The 25,031-nt window shown below is 54.2% G+C and overlaps 1 protein-coding gene across 1 annotated transcript in view; it reads right to left on the reverse strand.

The window, feature by feature from the left end:
* unc5b (unc-5 netrin receptor B) overlaps nt 1-24,817 on the reverse strand; it is a 54,562-nt gene extending 29,745 nt beyond the window's left edge. The window contains exon 1 of the mRNA XM_029254036.1: nt 24,028-24,817. Within this exon, the coding sequence (XP_029109869.1) occupies nt 24,028-24,136 (109 nt within the window). The 5' untranslated portion in view covers nt 24,137-24,817. The remainder of the gene's footprint in view (nt 1-24,027) is intronic.
* Between the last annotated feature and the right edge of the window lie 214 nt (nt 24,818-25,031).

The following is a 25,031-nucleotide window of genomic DNA, read 5'->3' on the forward strand; positions in this document are numbered from 1 at the left end:
ACTCTGACTTTGCGTCCTTCACCTCGTGAGTCAGCAACACGCGCGTCGGCCGCCTTCCTTTTTTTCCAGCCACGCGGCTCCCGCAGGCGTTCTCCACGCTGAGGTGCCGTAGGTGTTCGGGGCGAAGAGAGAGCCGCTCTCGAGGGGGTTCCTGCCGCGCGACCCCGTCCGCGCGCGTGCCGCTCGGCGGGCGGGAAGGAGAGCGCCGCGTCAGCGGGAGCGCCTGTTTACGGTAAACGGCGCCCCACAGGGAGCGAGTCGAACCAAACCTCCTGCAAAAATTACATCAGGTGCTGCGACCGGGTAACTGTGGGAAACGGCGACGGACCGGCGGGTGGAAGACGGGGATGTGGCGAGCGGTGACCAGGTAACCGAAGGAGATGCACGAGGGGTGGGGGGTGCCCAGGAAACACAGGAGCGCAAGGCGGCGGAGGTCGGAACGAGGAGGCAGGCGGACGAGAACGGAGGACAGAACCTCGAACTCGAGACGCGCCGCCCTCAACAGATGTGTCATAATCGCCCTCGTTAGCACCATTACCGGCCCCCGCCAGGTAATCCGTGCGGACAGGCACCGACGTTACCCACTAAGTGTTTTGGCGGAGCTGTTAAGTCTGCCGTGCCGATGAAGCTCTGTCGAAATTAAGTGAATTGACAGAGACACACGGGTGCTCACATCCATCCACCCAGAGCACGCACGCACGCGCGCACACACACACACCCCTTACAAGTCTATCTATGTCACATGTGTGTATGCACAGATTGCCCTTGCTCCATTGTGCCATTGCGTCCCCTTGCATCAGAGAGGAGCTCCCCAGGTAGAACGGCGAGTCAAGAAACAGGGAAGAGATGCGGCAACACGGGGAGCAAGAAGATCGGGGAGGAGACCGAGGTGGAACTGCGGCACATCGATTTCCCCGTACGGCGGGAACCGACCGTGGGTTTTAATTAAGAGCCGTCTGCGGTTCGACCGCCACGCGCCGAGAGCCGCGTGATGCGTTTAACCCGTCACCTTTCACCTTTACGGCGAGGCAGGAAACGGCGCGCGGCAATCCGGGGCAACGGCCGCGAGGCCGAAGAGCAAAGTGCGTGCCACGTTGCGCAATACATTCAAAAACTTACATCAGCGTGCATCGCATGACATTTTACATTTATTTAGCAGATGTTCTTCTCCAAAGCGATACACTGCTTACACTGGGTCACTCATACATACATCCATCCATCCATCCATCAGTGGAACACACACACACTGTCACTCACACACTATGGGGGAACCTCAACAGCATGTCTTTGGACTGTGGGAGGAAACCAGAGCACCTGAAAGAAACACACAGACACAGGGAGAACATGCAAACTCCACACAGACTGAGCGGGGATCGACCCCACATCCTCTCTCACCACCCAGGTGCTGTAAAGACACCCTTTTCTTCCCTGCAAACATCTCCAGTCCCCCAAAGACTCAAAGCAGGCACCGAGGCTGGTCGATCTGTGGGAAAATTTCCCGCAGCCTCAGAGCGGTCACTTCTCCCCCCGTACATCACGCCATAAAAGCGGCAGCACCCTACTATCAAAGCCGTGGCAGTCAGGTTTGGTATTTAATAAAGATCTATGTTTTAATAAAGGCACCATAACACCAAAAAGCACCGCAAGCAAAGACACACCTTCCTCTGAAATAATTACTATGGTAGAGCACACAGCAGCGACGGGTCTCCATTCCGTCCTGCATAATTCATGAAGGATGGAGTATCGCTCCGAGTATCTGTCATGGACATTTTGGTGGTCTAATCAAGATATTTTCCCAAGCTGGTTGTAACTTTAGCGTAAAGCAATACTTGCTCATACGCTCTCGGTGGTACGAGTGCTGGTTTTAACGTACCCGTCGTAATTCCTTTTAAAATATTTATATGGGCACGAATGAGCCATTTCGCAGGACTATGGTTCAGTGTCAGAGGTCAGTAGACCTGAGAGGAGTTTTAATAGGTTTGCTCTTTGTGTGCCTTAAGAGTTGAAATGTCATTTTAATATAGCGATGGATCCGACTACTAAAAAAAGTTGGAATGGAGTAGATGAGGATGAAGATTTGCTGAAGTGTGGGAAAAGATGAGAGCTGTTGTGGTGCAGCGATTCGTTTAAAACACCGTTTACTTTGTTCTTGAGGCTATGAATTATTATAGTTATCAGCTGAACTGTCCAGTTTAAGAGAACAACAAAGCTCCTCAAGGGACTTGAACCAAAAATCTCTATCTTTCGCATCCACGCCTCCAACACAAGCAACAACACCTGACTCCGCACTAGCTCATGAGTAATCGCTCACCCTACAAAGACCCTCTTCGGCTCCCGTACCGTTGCGGAATCTCGTTTGGGACAACCGCCCTTCTTCGCGTTACTGCACTCTTGCTCTGTCCACGATCTCTGGTTTTTTTTTTTGACTCCTTGCTTCGTTCTCCGACCACATCCACGGATCCTCGTTCCTGTCCCGTTCGCCGATCGACCGACCCTTCGCCTGTCCTAGGTTTTGAGACCTTTCCTCTTCCCTCAACGTCTAATGAGCAACGCTGCACTTGGGTTCAGCCGTCTCGGCTCCCTGTGTTCCGCGTGACAGTATTCTTAACCACCATGGTATTTACTACCATGGTGCAGCTCTTCGTAAGTACAAACAGAATTATGTGGTTACATAAAATTACTTTCTGACCTACCTCACAGATGAAAGAGAGGGATGCTGGGAAAAAACTAAGCAAAAATCCACATCCGTGGGATACGATGTTACAGCCCACGCGTATTCTACACCGGCTCTACACGAGGAGCCGGTCCAACCAACCTCACCATGAAGCCTGAGAGAACATCACCCATCGTTGCCAACATACATCTCCATGACTCGAGATCAAGGAGCTCAAGTTCCCTCCCTTCCCAACACAACCACAGGCTACCAACATGGGTATTTCATCGAGGTTGTCGGGTGGGCACCTCCCTTCATCTGTGTTTTGTTGACTTAGTCCTACGACACCTCCGGAAGGTCTAACGGCGCAGTCTGGCATCCCACACCTTCGTAACTACCACCAGCTGCCTCTAATTTTCCACCACTACACACCTCCCTCCACCCTGCAACCCCAACTACCCTCAACCATAACCACTGACCTACCTTCTCAGCCGTTTCGCACAGCTCCTTCACCGCCGCCTTTAACGAATGGCCTCCAATATCAAACTCCCTCACATTTATGTTGCTTATCAGTCATTATGACAATATATATATAAACAGCATGAACTTTCTGTAATGTGTGCAAATATGTATTACCAGTTAATGTCACTGGTAATTAAAAGCATTCCATTATTTCTCCTGCTTAACTTACTGCAGATAAATATTTCACTTGTTATTGATAGAAATCATGGCTAATTATAACATGGCAGAGAAATTAAAAACGTGCTGCATACCAGTTTACGCTGAACGGTATGAAAAGCGATAAGCAAAGGGGGCATGAAATAAACGGGAGAGGATATTTCTCCCTGCATCTCAAATGATGAGTTTCTACTTGATTTTCCAAGGGTCTCCTTCCTCCTTCAGGTTCCCATGCGCTCCCTGGACATTTACCGTGGCGTTTAGCTCATTTACACCGTGTTCCTTCGGCACAACTGGCCGAACGTGGAACTGGGTGCTTTTACTGCTGCTCCTTATGGTCATCACCAAGGCTGCATGTGATCGTCTCTCTCTCTATTGGATATTCCCCCCCCGCCTCCTCCTCCTCACGGTGCAACAGCCACAAGTAGGGGCAAAAACCAACACGCAACCCCTCGCGTGCTGCAATCCACCCGCCTCTTTTTGCTCGACAGGCCCCATCAGGACACGTGACATGCTTGGAGCAGAGTGTTGCTCGCCCAGTTCCACCCGCAGTCCTCAAAACCCCGAGCCGGCAGAGAGACCCATCCAAGGAAAACGCGCTCCCTGGACTCTGCCGCAGGCATATAAACCCAGACCCCACCGTAGGGTGCGTGAAAATATACCGGTGTGCCGCTGGGGAGGGTTCTACTGGACATTAGTACCGAGGGCACCGCTATGTAGTGCGTCGATGGCGTTTTCCGCCGTCAGGTCGCTTGGTGTCCCAGCGGGATGCCCATGAAGGATAGAGAGAAAATTAAGTTTGAGGTCTCATCCCCAAAATTGTGCCATTTAATGAAGTGAGACATGGGGGGGGGGATTCTCTTGCATCTAATGGGCTGCTCAGCATCTCGTCTACCATCAGTACCATTCTATAGCATCTTCATTACTTAAAAAAAACCATCCCGGTAATCTAAATGTGAGCCTGTACTTATTTGTGCCAAGAATGTTTATTTTATCTAACTACTCTAGATTTGACTTGTTTTAGTCACCCGCCTCTCCTTTTGCTGAGGAACAGTAATGGTGTTTGAATGAAATAAACCTATTTGACAGGTTTAATCTGATTTTTTGACACATGGATGTACAAAAATACGAATATCTCTCACATACAGACACCCCTCTACTTACGTCGATTTAACTTATTTAAATCCGGATTTACGTAAAAATAATTCCTAGCATACACATTTACAGATTGTGCTTTTATTTCAAGCAAAACGTCTGAAACACGTCAAGTACAAGTCGGCGTAGTGAGACAAGGCCGGAAGCCGCATCTTCGCAGTTCTCGTGAGTTTCGAGCCGTGAACACATCTCGGTTGGTAACTGCTCCCCCCCCCTCGCCCCCCACATTTTTTGTTTACCCTTTGTTATTCACAATGCCTGGTGATAAACGTTCACTTGAAGGAAAACAAGAGGCGTCTCGCAAACGTACAGCAATCGATTTGGAGATGGAACTGAAAATAAGGAGGTATGAAGGCCGACAAAGATTATGGTCTATAGCGCGGGAAGCGGGTTTGCGCCGTATCGACTGCAAATACGATAGGGAAGGATGCTGCACGTATAAAGGAGCAGCGAAAGGAACGGCGAGCGTGAAAACGACAAAGAAGAAACGTCAAGGTGTAATAACGGATGGAAATATTATGTTGAAAGGTGGGGGACGAGGGGGAATCTGGCATACGTTACTTCTGAAGTATGTAAGGGGTTGAAGAACCCTCTATTTGATCAAGTCGAGATGTGTCTGTATACCATCCGGTCACTCAGACTTTTGCCAAAACTGTGTTGAAAAGCTTCCGCGGGCACCTGTGGTGCCTCAACGAGGCTACGGCTCATCTCCTTCGTGCCGAGGTTCCGGGGGCACCGAAGGCCGATACGGCGCTCGCTCCGTGGCATCGGGATGCCGACGTCTGTCAAAAGTCCGAAGCCGGACGAGAAAGTGGCGGCACGGACACAATGTCACCGCTTTGTCTCCTCGAACACAAAGGAGCCCTCTGTTGCTCCGGGCATTAAGCTCGACTTCCTTCTGCTGGAGCCCACTGCGCGATAAACCACAAAGAGTTCCGCGAGGGCAACATCAAGACTATTCGCAGAAGGTGGTGAACGACACAGCGGAACGTGGCAGCGCTACCGGAGACCTTCGGTTCGGCTCCGAGGAACCAGGAGAAACAAACCATCCAGACTGGAGCCAGGGGAGAAACACCTGCAGGACTTTCCCACCCTGTACACACAAGTCACAACTTGAGGAACAGTACAAACTGTTAATGTGAAGTGTGTGAGATTTTGCAAAAGGTTTCACATTGTTCACTGGTACTCGGCACATGGACGCAGCGAGCAGCACCGTCACACACCCGGGTGGCGAGGACGTGGGTTTGATTCCCACTCGGCCTGTTTGGAGTTTGCGTGTTCTCCCCGTGTCTGTGTGGATTTTCTCCGGGTGCTCTGGTTTCCTCCCACAGTCCAAAGACATTCTGTTCAGGTTAACCTATACTGTGTGTGTGTTCCACTGATGTATGGATGAGTGACCCAGTGTAAGTGGTGTATCTAGCAGTGTAAGTCACCGCAGTGAATAAGGTGTATAGGCTCATAACACTAGAGTTCATTCGAAGTCACTTTTCTCCAAAGTGTCTGATAAATAAATCAAGGTAAGTGTACTCTAATGCCCCAGTGCTGACCTGCAGCGCTCCTCAGTCACTGGGGGTGCCTGTTGGTGTGCACGCCTATTCGCAAGCTTTGTGTTTTCTGTTAGGATGATGAACCGCATCCTTCATCGCACCGCACCACCCCCCCCCCCCCCCCATCCAAGCGCTGGCAGGAGATTTAGCATCAACGAGCGCTTTTCACGTACGCTCAACATGAGCGACGGGGCTCGCGCAGTGGGTCTCGAAGAAGGCGGGAACAGAGAGAATAAGAGCGAGAGACCGGAGGAGTCGGTGTTGACCTGGATATGAGAATATCGATCACTTAAAGAAGAAAGAGGAGGTGAACCCATTGGGTTTGGTCAATCGAGAAAACAAACAAGCGCGTAAAGCAAGTGGGTCGACATTCTGAGCACATCCTTAATTGGAGGAAAAAAAGCACTTTGGCAGGTAGAATACAGGAGTTCCTTCCAATTTCGCCACTACGTCAAGGCCGGAGAACAGCGGCGCGTATTTCCCATCTCGACGCGCCGCACGTCATTGACATAAGTAGGTGCAGCGCTAGGACCGCATCTGACCGCAAGTATACGAGGTCCATCTGCACAGGATGGAGATGGGCCGCCCCCCCTTACGCCCGCATCCCCCACGGAGCCCCTCGATTAGTAACCCAGATTACTTCAGTCGGAATAGATTATCCTCAGAAAATAAAGAGATAATCGGTCCAGCAAAATCAAAACAAAAACAAGAGCAGCCACAGCAGAGCAAATGACTCCATCAACGTCAGTCTGAACTCTGAAAGAGGCGCACGCACACACACGCGGCATGTTGACAGACAAAAGCCCACGTAAAAGGAAGATGACAGCTAAGCGCTGCCCTCCTCTACTCCTTTAAAGCCAGTAAATAGGCTTTGGAGGCCGACTGAGGCCTTTTAGGGTGCGTTTCCTTCTTCTGAGCGGCTCTAAAGAAGCATCGCTGCGATCTGCTCCACGTAGTCTTTCCAGAAGCCTCTGCAATCAAGTGCCGGTTCCTGGAAAGATGCTTCCCGGAACGCTTAAGAGCGTCCCCAGTAACCTCCGTACCCATCGAACTGAAGGGCACGACGTACACGACGCACCCTTCAAAGCGCGGCGAGGGCAATCGGTCCTCGCGATCGCTCGGGAAGTGCACCCGAGACCGGAGACGATCTGATCGAGTGCCATAACGGGCACGCGTGTCGGTCACGTGGCCCTGGGACTCTGACCTGGATGTGCGGTTTGGAGCAGAGGCCACACGGTATGGCACACAAACATGTCCACCTGAACGACACGGTTTATTACGCTATAAATAAAACGCTGCACGTCACACCGGCCAATCCGCCAGCCGGCCGCTCGGGTTCATCTGACTCGCCTTCGCGAGCCCGTCAGCGCGTGCTCTGCAAGGCTACTCCCGGCTGCGTCTCGACAGCTCGCGTGCCGTCTCCGAACGGCGGGAGCCTCATCTCGAACTCCAGCTGCGGACGGTATAACCTTTCGCCGTTGACATGTTGACCCGGGGGTCTGAGGAGTAGAAGGGTACCGTCACGACCGCACTCGCACCTCAACCATCGGCACCCGACTCCGGTTAAACACCCGAGTTCAGTTGAAACGCTCGGCTATAAAAGAAACCACTCGACCACATTCCAGTTGCAGAGTCTCTTTGAGACAACCGTCTCTCCCGCGATCACGGCTCTTCCCCAGCGCCCTACCCGCTCTCCCCCGTCTATCTCCCTCCCTCGTCCCCTCGCCCGTTTCCTTGTCCCTTTTCCCGTCTACTATGGCACCGACCTTCGCAACGTCCTCACCGACCTCACTGTACGCGGGGACAATCGGGACGTCTGCACCTCAGATTCACCACGACCGTCCGACTACGAGCACTGCCTCGTCCCAAGAATCTTCGCAACAAACGACCCCGCAACTGGGTCCGCACCCGGGTCCCCGGTCTGCACGAAGCGACGGGTATGATGCTCAGGGGCCAACTAGAGAGACTGTCGCCGAAGAACTCGCCATAGATGATTCTGCTCATTTACCATACCTTCAGTTCTTGGACAAGTGCACCGTCCAACCTGCCCCCGTGCCACGGAGGGCACTCGACCTTCAACCTCTCGTCTCATTAAAATAAAACGGACGGCTTCTAACCCGTCACGTCCGCACCCGAACCGCCACCGGCGGCGCGTGGCTCCGATTAAGCGCCTGGCATTGACCCAAATGCTCGACTTTAAGACACTTCGCAGCCCCTTCTCAGGCATGGAATCTCATCGAGACAAGTGCCGCCCCCCCCGCGCCTACATTACTCACCACATCCTGTGTCCTGTTCTCCTTTGTCCCCAGCTCCTAATCTTTGTTCCCAGGCTTCCGGCCATTCGTCGCGCCCCCCTCCCCGACTTCGACCACGCTGACCGCCGATCGACCGACTCGGCCCCGTCCCCGACAACGAGAACTCGTCCGATCCCTCAGTTCCAAGCAAACGATTCTACGCTTGGGTCCGGCCTTCCCCGTGTCCCGTTCCGAGCGACGGGACCGATCGATGCTCCGGCAGACAGGCCAACGTAGCGGAAAGTAGCAAGACGACATCCCGCGACAAATGTACGACGGCTTAAATTAATGAAGGTTTGAGTACAAAAGACGGCGAAAGGACTTTGAGCCGAACGCAACGCGTAATTATCTGTCACGCAAACAGGCCCCGATAAAATGAAACACTTCGACTTCCACACCGGAATTACTTCACCCAATTTGTCCGTAATCGATTTAATCCCACCTGTAGCCTCCTTCCCACCCACGAGAACGCCACAGCGACCATAAATCACGCTATTAACGATCACCAGAAGTTGGCGGGGAGAGGAAGGCTTGCGCAATTCTCCGAATTTATTAGCAGAAAAGCGTGCGACAGGGAGGAAGAAGGTAGGAGAGGAACGCAGACAGGAAGGTAAAGGCTGGAGCAGAGGAAGACAGTTTTGCGACTTGGAAATTAGCATGAAAAAGCCGAGCTCCGCCGAGACGACGCACCGGGTGGGTTGCTGCGGGAGAGACGCCGGAGAGATGATCCGGGGTCGGGAGTAGGGAAACGATAGGTGGCGGGTGGGGACGTGGATGTCGTGCTCGACGTTTATGCCCGCGGGGCAAAAGAGAGCGAGGGAGTGGGGAGGGGGGCTGAGAAAACTCGATGGAGGCGACGGCACTGACGGAAGCATCCCCGACACCTCCCTGGCTTGACGCTCTGTAATGGATCCCTAATGTACCAAATTCATCACAGGTGTCTGTGTGATGCGGCTTCTTAACTCTCTCCCCCTCTACACGGGTAGCGACGAGCGATGGGGGGTGGATGGGCGACACGGAGAGGCAGGCAGGCAGGCAGGCAGGCAGGCAGGCGAGTTGCGAACCGGCGCAGGACCGGAGAACGTCTTCCCACTCTTTCCGCAACGTGTTTAAAAGCTCCGGATCCTGCGGTCCGGTTGACCTGAGGAGCGTTGCTTACCGGGCCGTCAAGCTGGACCGCCTGGAGACAAACACGAGACACTTAAACGCTCGGTGACCGATAAACACGGCCAAATAGCGTAAATACGCGAGAGAAGGGAAGTAGAGCTTGATGGAGGGAAAAACCCTTGATTATAAATACCAAGTTATCTATTTGCTTTAGCTGTTTACTTTCGATGTACTCTATATTGCATTGCCTGTGGGAATGCACAAAAAAAAAAAAAAAAGCACATGCTGTTTTTGCAAAAAACAGAAAAAAAACCCCAACAACAAGAACATCTCCCTATTTTACTCTGCCCAGGGCACTTGCACTAAATATACTCGCTCCCGATATCCGATCTCTGCTCCCGCTCCATAATTCATCATGGCAATACAAATCGGAAAAAAACGGGCCGAAAGCTCGCGAAGCGCACGGCCTGCAGTAGGACCGAGGTGGGGGGGCCCCCCCACACCTGGGCTGTTCCCCGGGCCAACCGCTCCACCCAGAGCCCGTCCATAACTGGATGCCACAGGGTGAAAGGAAACTGGGCCAAAGACAAACAGGATAGGATGCAAACCCTTAAACATAAACCTTTCCATTCCCCTCTTTTTCACCCCCCCCCCCCCATTCCCCTCCTTTCCTTGCTCCCTCCCTCCACAACCCCCCCCCCCAACCCCACCTCACCAGCTATGACTGATGTGTCACTGCTGGCCTGAATACAACAATACATATATTAAAAGATGATGTATTTATTCGCTTATCTATTTCTCTTCCAGTGGATCTGGGGCAGCCGTCGGGAGCTTTAATCAATTTTACATGAGGAGGAGCGCCGTCACGGCCAGGGCCGCCTGCCGATCCGACGGGAGAACCGGGGAGCAAGCGCAATAAACCTAAAAAATAATAATCTGAATTATGGTCTAAAGAGATTACGGCGTAATCCCTTGGAAAGGAAAAAAAAAAGGGGAGAAAATCCTGACCGTGTGAGAGCCGAAGAGGGCTGGAGGCGGGTGGTCCAGGCGGCCGCGCGACGGGAGAATTCTCACGATGGGAAGGAAGGGGGAGGCGAACATCACGTTCGTTGGACAACGTCCACCGACGTCTACCATTTACAAAAGGTTCACAACCGGAGACAAACGTGCCAAGTAACAAATGAGGTTTTGCATCTTCCTCTTAAAAGCCAAGCCCAAGAGGGGGACAGAAAGAGTCTTCGCCAAAGCGCTGCCGGGATTAGTGCGTCGGGGGGGACAAGGACACGCCGGACGAGGCCGGATCGACCCGCCGGCCACCTTTGCCGAACAGCCGCGTAGTACACGGCGTCGGCGTCCGCGCCGGGCCCTCCGCGGCTTCGTTATAATCCTCCCGTCCGCAGGCCGCGGACCCATTTCTCCTTCTCTTGCATAACTGGATATCCCAAATGTGCTTAATCAGTTTTGCAATAAAAGTGTATTGCCATCGAGTGATGTTCACCCAGGCGGAGATGGAGCGCGGCGGTGGGGGGGGGGGGGGGGGGGGTTATAGAGAAAGCTGACACAAACATTAATGCAACAAACGCACACATACGCCGAGCCAGAAATACACACGGCAGCGTCAACGTGCCAGACCTCCACGCAACCTGGGGGGACGCGAGCGGTTCCGGGACGGGAGCCGCGTCACGAGGCCGCGTCTCTCTGCGGACAGGCAAGGTTACCAGTCCTTAACGCCCCCCCCCCCCCCATATTTGACAACTGGACCTTGGATGATGTGTGCGTAAGGTCAGTGGCAAAAAGTTGACTGGTGACCCCCCCCCCCCAATCTCCCTCGTTTCGTTCACCCAGGGCAATGTGTACCATGTCCCTCTGGATGGGACAAGCGGTTCTGAAAGTGTGTGTGTGTGTGTATAATATATATATATTATATATACACACATACATACACACACACACACACACACACACACACACACACACACTTTATTTAAAATGTGCCAACGTAAATGTACTAACAGACGCACGGCAGAAATTACTCCAGTCAGTTTAAAGCCAAACACTCTGTAGAAACAATAAAACGGGCTTTCCCCTCAATAACTTAAAAAAAAATTTTTTTTTTTTTTTACAAAGAAATTAGTAAATTTTTATTTTTAAGCCGGCATGCCACAAACGTATGATGAGAACGGACACTTTCAAAGTGTTGCCGTCACCCTTTATCAATGGAAATCGGCACCGTTAGGTCCGTTCACCTCAGTTCCTATATATTTGCTGAATTATACCAGCTATGAGGTTATCTGTCACTACAAATTAAATAAATAAGGAAATTATTTATGCAACAACATACCGATCAAGTAGGTGGGGGGGGGGGGGAGTCATTCTTATCTCTAGCGCCATCAAGGCTCAGGTATTTATTGGCGAGACGGGCACTTCACCCCGGATGCGTACGTGTAGTTACATGCAGAACGACGTTCGGTCCGGCGTATCTCGCAACGGAGGAAGGAAAGCGGAGCACGCGATCGTCTCGCTCATCGCGGAAGGGAGAGAAAAACGGGCCGTCGTAAAATTCCTGCATATCCTGTTTACCGCGGCCTCCTTCCCCCCCCGCCCCCATCCCTGCCGGCGCGTCTCCGGCCGATTGCCGGTTCATTATTCCCGAGTTGTCGGGGCCCTTTGCCTCCAGGACAGATGCGTAAATTGTTGCGCTAATGCGCCGCCTATATACGGCCGGCCCTTCCCAGGGAAGATTTACACACTCCGCACCACTGTATTACTGTCACTCACACACCCGCCGACGTAAAGGAGGCTTGCGTCAACACAAGGCCTTCGTGCTTGGTCTCTCTCTCTCTCTCTCTCACACACACACACACACACACTTTGACCGAGGAAGTGCAGCTTTCCCGTTTCCCTCCGTTTTTCCACTCCGTTCCCGAACGCTTTACTTGGACAGTTTACGTTTTGTTGCAGGCATTAACACAAGTTTGGAAGTCAGACATAACAATGAGGCTGACTTACGACTACGTAAACAGCATTTGTTTGTATATTTTCGGCCGATGAGCAGACGAACAAGCGAGGGAAAATGTTCTTGCCGCAGAAAGAACAACAGCTGCGAGAAGCGTTGCCAACTTCCTGCCCACAACATCAACACGCCCGTTACTAAATAATCCATCACGCCCAATGTCACGGTTCAAACTGTCATCTAAACACTGGTTATTTTAGCAGGTTGTAAATCATCGACGCTAAATTATCTGTCAGCCTTCCAGTATCTAATTCAGATCGGCTGTCATCTCCATCGGCGCAAGAGACGGCTGAAAGACGCGTTCGAGAGGAGCGAAGGACGTAATTGCTACCTGTCCGAGGAAAAACGGCAAAATGAGGAGTCATTGTTAACACTTCTACTCATTTGCCAGACCGTGCAATGTTTCGAGGTGGTCAGTAGCGCAGGGGTTCAAGAACGGGACCGGGACCTGGACCCGGACCCGCAAGGCCGGGCGACCGATCTACCGTCGACCCAAGTTCTTCTCCAACTACACGTAGACGTACAATCGAACTTTTTCTCCTCCCGTTCCTCATCTTGCCCGACGGTTATCGTCTCCGATTCCACTTTGTCCCCGGTCCGCGTCACGCCGTCTACTCAAACGTCTCAACCTTCCTACCCGCGGGCACACCTGTCCTCCGCGCGAGGACCGAACCCGGCTCCCCGTGGCCCGCCGTCGGCGCTCCGGCCAACGAGATCCATCCGCCGCCCGTCTGTCCGGCTGACCTCCGGCCTTCGCTGGCGGGGATATCCGTCGGTCCACGTTGAGGTTCCGGCTTCTTGCAGGCTACCCGTAGGCCCACGGTGCCAACGTGACAGACGTGCACGGGCACCCGGCTACGCTGCCGCGATTGCTTCTAATCGGGCTGTCGTAGCTCGTATCGTGTCATGTAACTGGCTGTAAAGGCTCATTACTTTCAAGCTCAAAGCAGCCCACCCCATCCTTTCCAGGCCACTCCATCCTGTAACGAGGCCAAGCCTGCATCTAGACCGCTGTTGGGCTGACCTTTGACTCCCAGTCTATCCAGAGTACTTTCGCCCAGTTTAATGGCTACGCTTTGCTCGGCATCAATGACTTGTGTTACCGGTCCCTCAAACCCCAACCGCACACGTAGAGAAAAAGCTTACAGCTACCATAATCGGGAAACGTTTTCCTTAACTCGGCCCGATCGATAGAAGCTTGTCAAAAACTGAACCAAGCTACTCTCGCTGACAAATAAATCAATCAAAAACAGGGGAAAAAAAAGCCAATTCTCCCAGCTCCAAATCGATAAGGCATGCTTGCAGCAGTAATGTTTTTTTTTTTTCCCCCCCCCAAACACCCTCTTCCACTTGCAGCAGGGTGGGCACCGTGCCCAGCCCATCAGTCAGCGCGTCTGTGTTTGGAGGGGCGGGACGTGCAGTTTGAACCGAGACGATGGGAGTTAATGAACCCTCACCAGTCGGCATGTCCGTCCATCTGCTTTTATAATCTGACTACTCATCGTGGGGGTGGGGGGAGCGAACACCACTGTGCCACGCCAGCGATGGGTGCGTGTGGGGGGGAGGCGGAGGAGTGACGGCGCCCATCAAATGCATGGCACCAGGAGTCCTGGCGGTGCGATTTCCCGAGCGGTACCTACCCGGCACGTCGCTCACCTGCTAAATCCAAGCAGAGCTCTGGAGGAGAAGAGGTGAGAGTGAGGTCGACCGCGTCGCCCATCTGTCTGTACACAGGTAAGAGGCTTGGGGAGCTGGAGAGGCAAACTAGGTCTGAGCACTGGCACACCGGGGGTGCTCTCACACGTTTACACGCAGAGAGCAGTCGGAGTGTAACACACGCACAGATTCGCTTATGCGATGGAAGACAGCATGCTGATAACTACTGGGGGGCATAGTGTGCGAGTGACGGCGAGAGAGAGCGTTCCACTGATGTATGGATGAGTGACCCATTGTAAGTAGGGTATCTGGGTGCTCTGGTTTCCTCCCACACTCCAAAGACATGCTGTTCAGCTTCAGCCATAGTGTGTGAGTGACAGCAAGAGAGAGAGAGTGTTCCACTGATGTATGGATGAGTGACCCAGTGTAAGAAGTGTCTCTAGCAGTGTAAGTCACCGCAGTGAATAAGGTGTGTGGGCTGAAAACACTACATAGGGTTCATTGGAAGTCGCTTTTCTCCAAAGTGTCCGATTGCTAAGTGTAAATGCAACATACTGGCTTTTCTACACATCTGACCAGGTTAAAGGGAAGATGAGGAGCAGGAGGTCACTGTCCCCCAGCTGACCTGTACACCGAAGTTGCTCTCTACCCCAGTCTCCCTCCCACCGCATCACACTTGGCGCCTGCAGTGGGATCTGTCATCCCGAGATTAGGAGTTGAGATGCAGCTGGGGGAAATTTAAACGCACGTCGTGCCACATCGCCGGAGCCAGGGGAAGGAAATCCGGACTAAAGCCTGCTACGATGGTTCGGGGGGGGGGGGCTTCTCATCTGCTAATTCCTCACGTTAAATTATTTATTCGCTTAGCGAGACGGCTGCACCCGCGGCGGCCCACGGCACAAATTTCTCACTCGCGGCGGCCGACCACCGAGCCAGATGGGTGCGGGGGCAGCGTTGCGCCCGGGACTGAAACCCAGAGCTTTTTGGAGACACGAGCGCTGAAACGACACCCCACTGGCCTCGCAGACAGACGCGCTTATTACCGAGGCGGCGGCAAATCGCTACTAATGGGAGCGGAGCCGCTGCGTAATACCTGCGGAGCGACTGACGAAGCACCTTCCGTCAAAGCGAGTCCACAATGCAGCCCGGGAGATCCGGTTGCCATGGGGGCCGGCGGCCGCTCTAGCGCTCTCCATTAGAGGGTCGGCGATCGCACCCCCACCCCCCTCCCGAGACCGCTCGCGGGTCCCCGACGTCAACGGAGGCAACTTCATCATCCAAAAAGGCCGCTGCGGGGAAACCGGGCGTCGCCTTTGCGTCCGTGCCCTTCCGCGCAACCTGTGTGGGCGCACGCAAGCGTGGGAACGCACGCTCCGAGAAGCGCGCAAACTCTGTGCGCTGTCACAATCAAGCCGACGCAGCATCCCTCGCTTCTTCCAAGCAACATGGAGGCACGCCCCTTTCTCTCACACACACACACACACGGCTTGGTCTCTCCCAGGAGGTCTACGCCCATTTCCCTTACAGTGACACCAGCTGCTCGTGGGTGTTCGGAGAAGCCCCCTCTGTGGCACTTATGCCCCGCAGGATGACAATGAGGCCCCCCCCCCCCGCCATCCCTTTACTTCCTTACCCTGGGGCAGATGGGATCTTAATAAGCGTATAACTTAGAGAAATGTGATTTTCCACGCCGGCTTCCAAGGCGCAATTCCCAAACTCGGCCGGAGGCGCGCGGGATTGGGCGCGCGGAGACGGCCGGGGAGGATGGGAGCGGAGACAAGAGAGCGAGAGAATGAAAGACAGATTGAAGGGATGAACGAGGAGAGAGGGGAGCGGATTTGAGCGACGGGATGAGGCTAAAACAAACAGGATAAAGCAGCAAAAGAAAGCAAAAAATGGGGGAGCAGAAGGAAAGATTGCAGTGGAAAGAGAGGAGGAGGAGGAGGGATTGAGAGAGCAGTGAGGTCAGTGCGCCAGGGCACAGATTTAATACGGCGCTGGCGACGTTGGGCAACACACACACACACACACTTTGCTGGATCTCCGAGTCAAAACACCCTGTTAAAACACTGCTTTTAAGAGCCCTTTATTAGAGGGCCAGAGATACTTGGGTAAGCCTGCTGGATAAACAAGCACTTGTGCGCGTGCACACACACACACACACACACACACACACACACACACACACACACACACACACAGGCCTAAATATGTCAGACACACCCGCAGATTGCTGACGCCATAATCTCCCCGTGTGGACCCAGCTGAACTAGACTTTGAAGACAAAAAGCCTCCCTAAGAAGATGAGGACGACGCCGGTGCCCTCGGAAACTCCTTCTCCGGATCCCGGGGCGTCGGAGAGCCGGCGGGAGGGCCGATCACGCGTCCGGGTCCCGGCGGCTCATTTTCCCGCCGAGACATCGCACCCCGGCTGCTGAGAGGTCTGCGCCTCGAGGGGCCGAGGCACCACCATCCCCTCCGGCCAGGGGAAGAACACGGGCGCGCCATCGATGTGACGGGAAGCGCGGCCACCGCCGTCCCTCCCGCAACGCAACGGGAGCGGCAGGTGGCCAAGTGTTCGGAGCCGTCACCTTCCATCCGAAGGACTCGAAGAACCCGGGGTCAAATCCTGGGTCCTGCAGCTGTTCCCTTGAGCAAGGCGCTTACCTTGATTTACTACTGTAAAAAAATTACCAGCTGTATAAATCAGCAAATTATCGCATATAGATGAATACCATGAGTCACTCGGGAGAAAAGCATCGGTTAAAAAAAAAAATAACTGTAAATATAAACAGGAGCGTAAGTCTCAAGTTGGCAGCTGCAGCGTTCGCTGGGTGCCGCACCGAGCCGCGAATCGCACCGATGGTTAAGAGCAGATTTGTTTCCCGAGCGTCACAGGTGCGAGTCCTAGGAAGAGCTGTGCTGCGGGAACCGTTAATGAGGCGCTTCGCCTGGACCACGACTGCAACCGTAGATGAGCAAAGCTGTCTGCGTGGGTAAAACTGGAATTTGCTTAAACATGGCAGCAGACTGACCTCTAAATTTTGTACGCGTGCACACACACACACACACACACACACACGCTGCATCTCCTGTTTCTGTGCACAACAGGAGCAGACAAGTGGACAAAACAAATGCGGTTGAGGAACTGCACATCTGCAGGGCTCTTACAAACAGCCCCTCCCACCCCACCACCCCCTGCTTGCATCCTGCTGCTGCAGCCACTTGCATGGTTTATATTTTTTACACTTAGACACTTTTCTCCAAAGCGACTTAAACTGAACTCTATGCAGTGTTCTGAGCCCACACACCTTATTCACCGCGGTGACTTACACTGGGTCACTCATCCATACATCAGTGGAAAACACAAACACATACAGCATGTCTGTGGAGTGTGGGAGGAAACCAGAGCACCCGGAGGAAACCCACACAGACTGAGCGGGGATCGAACCCACGTCCTCTCGCACAACCCAGGTGCTGCAAGACAGCAGCACAACTCGCTGTGTCACTGTGGAGCCCCATTTTTGAATTTCACTTAATCCATTACACCGACAAGTGTACAGTTCGGCTCAGATTTAGCCGTATTCATGCCAGCGCATGTTACGCCCCACCCAGAACAACGCTCCGCCCATACCCCGTACCCATCATGCTCTTTGTTCAGGGGACCCCAGATTCTTCCTACAGGCTGCGGGCTTTGGGACACGCTTCCCCACCCTTCAAACTTCAGCGACGCATGAGGCTCGTTGCCGCAGAAACGCCCCCCACCACCGGTCGGCCTGCGCTCCCTAGCCCTTGCGCTCGGAGAGCTGGCCGTCCGTCCGCGCAGGAGCGCACGGTCACACGCGGGCTCATTCAGCTTCGACCCCTTCGCCCAAGGAGCCACTCGGATGGAAACTTTTTGACGCGCCTTCCGATACGCTTGTTACGTGGAGAAACGCGTTCGGGTCACTCGGGAACCCGGCCGGCCCTTAAGACAAAGGAAGCAGCAAAAGGGACGCGCCGGCACTCGCCCGAGCGAACATTTGCCGACACGCAGCACGAAATGGGGACGGACGACCCCCTTCACGCACGCATGAGCACGCCCCGCGCCGAGTCAAGGAAAAACGGCCCCTTTCTCCTTGAACCCCTCCCCACTGAGCCCCCGACACAAAAGAACCCCACGGAGGCATTCTTTCCCCTCTGTCCAGCCCACCCCATCTGGCCCCACGGGGGGGCACGACGGAGAGCCTTGCGGAATCCCCGTGACTCCCATCCGGCGCATCCCCCTCTCCGGCCGTCCTCGTCCCTCGTCCTCGCGTCGCTCTCGCAGCCGATTTACTGCCGGGGCCGACGCACGCGCTATCGGCAAAGCATTAAACACGTCCGCCCTTAATACTGGAAGCTTTCTTTCACATCGATAAAGACATTAATAAAAATATCTGCCACGGAATCTCTCCATTTCGCCCCTCTTTCTCACTGTCTCCTTCCATCTCGTCTCTCGTCTCCGCGCCAGGGGCTTAATGGTGCTTGAATGCCACGGCTCAAAACTTGTCTCTTTTTTCCAAATAAAGGATATTTAAAAGTCACTCTCTCAGATCTCATCCATCTCCTTGGCTTTCTCCCTCCCCCCACGCTCTCGTTCCCTCACTTGGGCGTGGCCTTCTCAGGCTAACTGCCTGGCTAGACGCCTCACTTACCTCGTTTTACTGGGGTATCTCGCCAGGATGCTTCTATGCACGTCTGGCCCCAACGTGACCGTGCCGCGACGCCCCTCCTCTCCACACGGATCCTCCGCCGATGCGCCTCTGTTGGGGCAACGAGCGGCTCCCCGCTAACCTCTCGGCCATTTCGGTCCCGAATTTGTCCCCCCCCCCCCCCGCACCGTACCGACTCGGGGCTGGGGTATCATAAACGCCTTTAAAATATTAACCGCAGCCACTTTGCAGCCATGAATAATGGAGAGGAGAGGAGAGCAGCGAGCCGGCGATCTCCTCCCTGGGCAGCCGTAAAACTAATGCACCGCCGGGCTCGCGGTCGGACCGAGGAGCCGCGGGCCCCCGCCGGGTACGGCCCGCCGGCCCGTCCGCCCCTCCGTGGAGGAACCCCACGGCATATGCGGCACATCCGCCCGCCGGCGTTCGCTCCGACCGGAGCGCGTCTCCCTGGCGATGACCCGTCTCTGCAACCGAATCATCCTCCTGCTGGGAGCACAACCACAGTAGAGATCATTACATTTATATATTTATCTCACGCTTCTCTCCAAAAGAACTTACAGTGTCGGGACCGCAATTATTACAGTTACAAGCTTACAATTATTGGCCCCTTTTATACAGCTGGGAAATTTTACTGGAGTAATTCAGGGTAAGCGCACTGCATCGCGCTGCTCGCGGAACCTGCGACCTTTGGATCCAAAGGCGATCGCCGTATCCGGCGAGCTACCGGCCGTCTCACGTTGTGGATCACGTCTGTCCGTCGGCTCGTCTTCCCAGAGAACCGTCATCTCTGTACGACACCGCTCCTCAGACAACCCGTCCCCCCCCCCCGCACGCGTTACCCTGTCCAACTACAGCCCCTCCGTTTCACAGCACGGCGCTGTGCATTAGCGTACCGTGGCCTGTCTCGCTGCCTCCTCTTTCCGTGCTTCTACAAGCACCCCCCCCCCGCCCCCCCGATGTTTGACAGTTCCGCTGTACGCAGCGCTGCCTATCTTCGCCTGTCATTGTCTCTCTTGCGTCTCCAGGTTTGTTTGACGACAGCTCGTCTCCCTGCGCGCGAACTCGCGGATCTCTTTCCGGCGCCTCCCTGCCATCTCTTCCAGCCCGACTCCTTCGACTGATCCTTCCCCACCTCTCCTACTCGGTCCTGTGACAACAGCTCGTTCCCCCCCCCCTCTGTCGCTCAGAGCCGCTCGTCTCCCGGTCTCTACGCGCAGCCTGCAAAACGGCACGGACTCAATAGCTTCCGGTGACCTTTGACCCAACAGTCCACACAGGTATCACCGGGGGCTTCGGTGCTGCAGATGAAAACATTTGCGCTTACCCATTTAGCTGATGCTTTTGTACAAAGCGACTTATTTACCCGTTCATACGGCTGGGTAACTTTACTCGAGCCGTTTAGGGTAAGCACCTTGTTCAAGGATACTACAGCTGGAGGTGGGGATCGAACCCATGACCTTGAGATCCAAAGGCAGTAGCTCTAATCGCTACCCTACCAGCTCACCTTCTGGAAACGCTACCCGTGCGCAGCGGTAGCTCAGGGCCCTGAAGAAGGCCTTCGTTTATTTGATGGACTCTAGCGGCGTCTCGGCCTCTGACAGCCTAGCCCACGACGTCCCTCCTCCCCGCTGCGGCGGGCACGTCGCGCCGCATATTTCTAACGAGGCAGGTCGTTCCCAGCCGCCCCTTCACACCCAGTCAAAGACCCTAGCTCTCCGGCAGGCCCCCTCCAGCTTCAGGACTAGGTAGCGACGCTCCACGGCCTCCTCGTTCGCATTTAAACTTAGTTATCCGCCCCACCCCCGGCACGGGGCCTACGAGGGACGGCTCACGGGGAACGGAACAAGTTTCGCCAAGACCCACTTAAGTTTCCCTTTTATTTAAAGACCTTCTCGCGTCCCTTCCCGTTCGCTCGGGAGAACGGTACGACGGAGGCGAGGACGGAACGGCGGGTCAACCGGGCGGCGGGGCAAAGCGGGGACTTGTTGGCAGCCGCCGTAATTAATGTGCGTGTCAACACGGAGCGGCGAGCGCCAGGCTGGAAACCTGAGCTCAGCACATCCGAAACACTGACAGACAGAGAAAGATCGGGAGAGACGTAGCGAGTTGAGGAGGGTAAACCTGACAGCGTAAAACCACCACCAGAAGGAATGAGGGCGGTGTAGAAGTTCAGTCTCCGGCGTCACCGAGGGCTTCCCGTCACCGCAGAGCGTACGGGACTGGGAAGTCCCCAGTTTCCCCAGCTCCTCGCGTTCAGCGCTCCTACCCACAAGGCCGTTCGGCCTATTTTTTTTTATTTCACGAACCGGGATTTCGCAAGAGGCCCCCCCTTTTTAATAAACGTAAGCAGCTTTTCTAGGATGTCTGTCCGGGGACCAAAGTCCGACAGGGGAGGGGAGGGGATGGGGGCGGTATGAGAAAGTGAGAAGCGGAGAAGACGAGAGGGCTACTCTGCCACACCAGGGTGTCGGCGTTCACGCTCCGTGCTCACGGCGATAGTCGGGCTGGGTCGAAACAGATTCCGTTCGCGAAAGTGACACCGGTGGTCAGCAATGAGCCGCACGAGCCATTCGAGTCGCCCACGAGGTTGCGGCAGCGACCGCACGTCGCCTTTGTTCTTTTCGATCACAAAGCATAATCCGGTAAACCTTCGGGGCGAGGAGGACCAGCGCTCGGTTCGGAACAGGCCCCTCCCCTTCCGCGCGCCTCCAAGGTCGCGGCCCGTGCACACGGGCACCCGGACGAAGGCGCCCCGGTCAAAACGCGCTTGCGTCCGATCTTTGAAGAAAAGTGAACGCGACACCTCGCGACTTAACGCGGCGACCCCGGTTCATCCGTGCAAGCGATTTAAGACTTTCGTTCGGATAAGCAAAAGCGTTCCTTATTCCGCTGACGTTTCGAAAGGGTCGAAAAGGGGTTCCATCACGAACGCGAGGAAGACGCTGCATCTGGCAAGTCGCAGCTACGCTTGGCGGAATTCCAGCGATCCCCGTGTCAGATCTCCTCGACGAGGAGCTGCTCGGTGTAACTGAACGACGGGAGCACCTCGCTCCAGAACATCCTATGGGGAGAAATGAGATCGACCTTTTACATGTTTCAATAAGCAAAATCTTACATTTAGAAGAACCCCCCTAAACTGCAGCCTACAAACCTGCTTAAATATTTACAGAACTGTCTGTCATGGACTCTTTATGACTGTTCTCCTTTGGACTCCTGATGGAGACATCAGCAGTCTATTGGAAACCTGGTCCCCCGAGAGTCGTCAACGCGGGTTGTAGATAATCCGGAGCTGAAGGAGGGATCGGCTGCTCCGCCGGGCCGCCGCTCGCTTCCACAGGGGCCTCGAACGGCACGATTCGACGCCAGATTGGCGAAGGGAGCAGAGCACACGGCGGACAGCCCACGGCTCCGACGTGTTCTAGTGAAACTCATAACACGTCTCCCTAAGAACGACGAAATGAGATGAATGTAGTTTGAAATGAATGTGATTAATAATATGTTTCTATCACTAAGCAACCAGTCGATAAGGAAGCCTGCAGTAACAAACCAGCGTGGGTTCTGTCACTGGCAACAGGCCGAATATAGAGAAAATAATGCCAAGATGATCCTAAATCCATAATAATGATAATAATAATGCCCGATCCTATACGTACTGTGTTAAGAATGGCGTTTGTGTGGAACAAGCTGCTTCCCAGCCCCACAGAACACGATGCTCTTTTTTGGGATTTTCTTTTTTCCCCCAGAAGGTCACGAACCCCCCCCTTCCCAGGCCTCAATTATCGCCGGCGCCACCGTGTGCCTTTACCCCCTACTCCGTTAAAGAGGGTAAATCCGCTCACACGGGCCTCTAAAGTGCCGGAGCTGAACCTGGAGCCTCAGAGGCTCTTCGTACAAACCGTCTCCCGGCGTTCATCACCGCCAGCAGAGCTTTATCACGCCACACTTCACTGCGGCCTAATGTGCTTTTATTCCAAAAAGTACTTACAGTACTTTGTTTCTTAAAAGAACAGTGCTTTCGCACTGAAACCCCTTCACAACTTAATAATAATAAAGAAAAAAGGTGATTATTATTAAGTTGTGAAGGGGTTTCTGGGAATAATAATTCCCAAATATCTTTATTATTTGTATGATTACAAATTGTAATGATTCCAATGTGAGAAGTTCAGCAACACAAGGAAGAGCTTTATCACCTCACTGCAGCCTAATGTGCTTTCATTCCAAACTGTATTTACTGGCTACTTTGTTTCATAAAAGTGCAGAAACCCCTTCACAACTTAATGCGGAAAAAAAAAGATTATGACGTTGTGAAGAGGTTTCTGGGAATAATTATTACTCCCAAGTAAATATCTTTATGCTTGTATGAGTACAAGTTGTCATGATTTGAGTGTGAGAAGTTGAGTAAAAAGGAAAGAGTAAAAGTAGTAAAGATGAGTGCAGGTCCAGCACAACTGACCGTAACTGGACTGCAGAGAGAAATGTTTAATAAAATCTGTTAATAAAATCCATACCGCGGGTGAGGAGGGTCCTTTTAAAACTGGGGACCATTTAATTCTGCATATTACGGCCAAAAGACACTCATGATAAAATATGTAGCTTTATAAATCCCGCCCCGGGAAACAAGATTTCGCAGCTGTCAGATGGCCGTAGAAATTTGTAGCAAATTAAATATGTATGTTGGTGTTATTGTGCAAGTGCTCCCACTCAGTAATATTTATTAATTATTATAATAAATTAACTGAGTGCTCGATCCCAGCGATGACAAACCTCCAGGACACGTTTGGACCCCGCCCGCGAACTTTTTAAAGTAACCCCCACCCCCGCACCGGACCCTCGCCTCGGCCAAGTGGGGCGCAGCGCGCGCTGGAGCGCAGCAACCCCGAGTGACAGCTGTCAGTCATCCGCGGCGCGAGCTCCGCACCAGCGCGCGGCCACCAGCGGCTTTGCGGCAGGACGAACCGGGCAGCGCGCGGGAGAGCGCGCGCACAAAGTGCGCACCGCGCGCCAACTGGACGCGTGGGCCAGGAGAGGGGGGAACGCGCGCGGCGCGGCCCCGCACAGCATCGCGTTCGAAAGAGGGGGGAAAAGCAAGGGCAATAAAGCCGCAAACATTGCAGGTGTCACCGTCGCCTGATGATTGATTTCCAGGGTTGCTGTAGGTCCAGAGAGGACGATGACGACGACGAGGAGGAGGATGAAGAGGAGGAGGGTCCCGCAGCCATCGGGGACTCACCTGCTCCGTAGCCCGACGGTCCAGAGAGAAGGAGCAGCAGCAGCAGCAGCACCGGGAGGAGGAGAAGGGCGCCGGGCCCCGGGCCGCGCTGCGCTCGCACACCCAGCATGGTTCCCCGGCCGGCCGGCCGCACCGCCGCGATCTGTCCCGCCCGCTGCTCGTCCACCGTCCGGCGCTCGCTGGCCGAGGGACGACGATGATGATGATGATGATGATGATGATGATGATGAGCGGGCGCGAGCGCTCAACTTTTGGTGGCGAGACCGCGCGCGCGGAGAAGTGCGACTTTCTTCGGTGATGTGATGAGCGCAGCGTTCGTTCGGTGGCAGCGAGCGAGAGCAGCAGTAAGACGGGAGGAAGGCAGGGAAGGAGCGGCTGTCGGCGCCGAGATCCAAGTTTCCCCGGAGAGCCGTAAGAGTGCGGAGCGCGAGCCCAGCGACGGAGGTGAGTGAGTGAGAGAGTGAGAGAGAGAGAGAGAGAGAGCTTCAGCGGAACCGCTCCTCCCGAACTGGGGCCACCAGCAGACACGAAGCACGGCAGGAAAACTTTGGTCACAGCGCCACATCCAAGAAAAAGAGGAGGAAAAAATATCCGCTATTTTTACAAGAAAAAAAAAAAACCACAACAACAAGGAGCGCGCAGCCGTAGTGTTCCGAGATCCCACACGAGCAGCGCTCCTTCCTTCGTCCGTCCGTCCCTCCGTCCACTGCCTCGCAGCGCCCAGTCCTCAACTCATCTCATTGTCACCGGAACTCACGAGAGCTGCAGTCGGCGCGCGCTCCCTCGGACCTCCGCTCCCCAATGCTGGGGGTGTAAACACGGGCACGGGGTGAGAGAAAGGCACCTCCGGCCCCCGGTGCCCCAGCGGCCAATCAGAAATGGAGAGCGCGCGAGAGAGAGAGCGAGAAAGAGAGAGAGAGAGAGAAGGGGGGGGGGGGTAAATGAAGGGACCATGGGGGGTATAGAGATAGAGGGAACGAGTCCGCGGCGTTGTCCTCGCGGTC

Source organism: Scleropages formosus, chromosome 8 (genome assembly GCF_900964775.1).
Source record: "Scleropages formosus chromosome 8, fSclFor1.1, whole genome shotgun sequence".
NCBI classification, from domain to species: Eukaryota; Metazoa; Chordata; class Actinopteri; order Osteoglossiformes; family Osteoglossidae; genus Scleropages; species Scleropages formosus.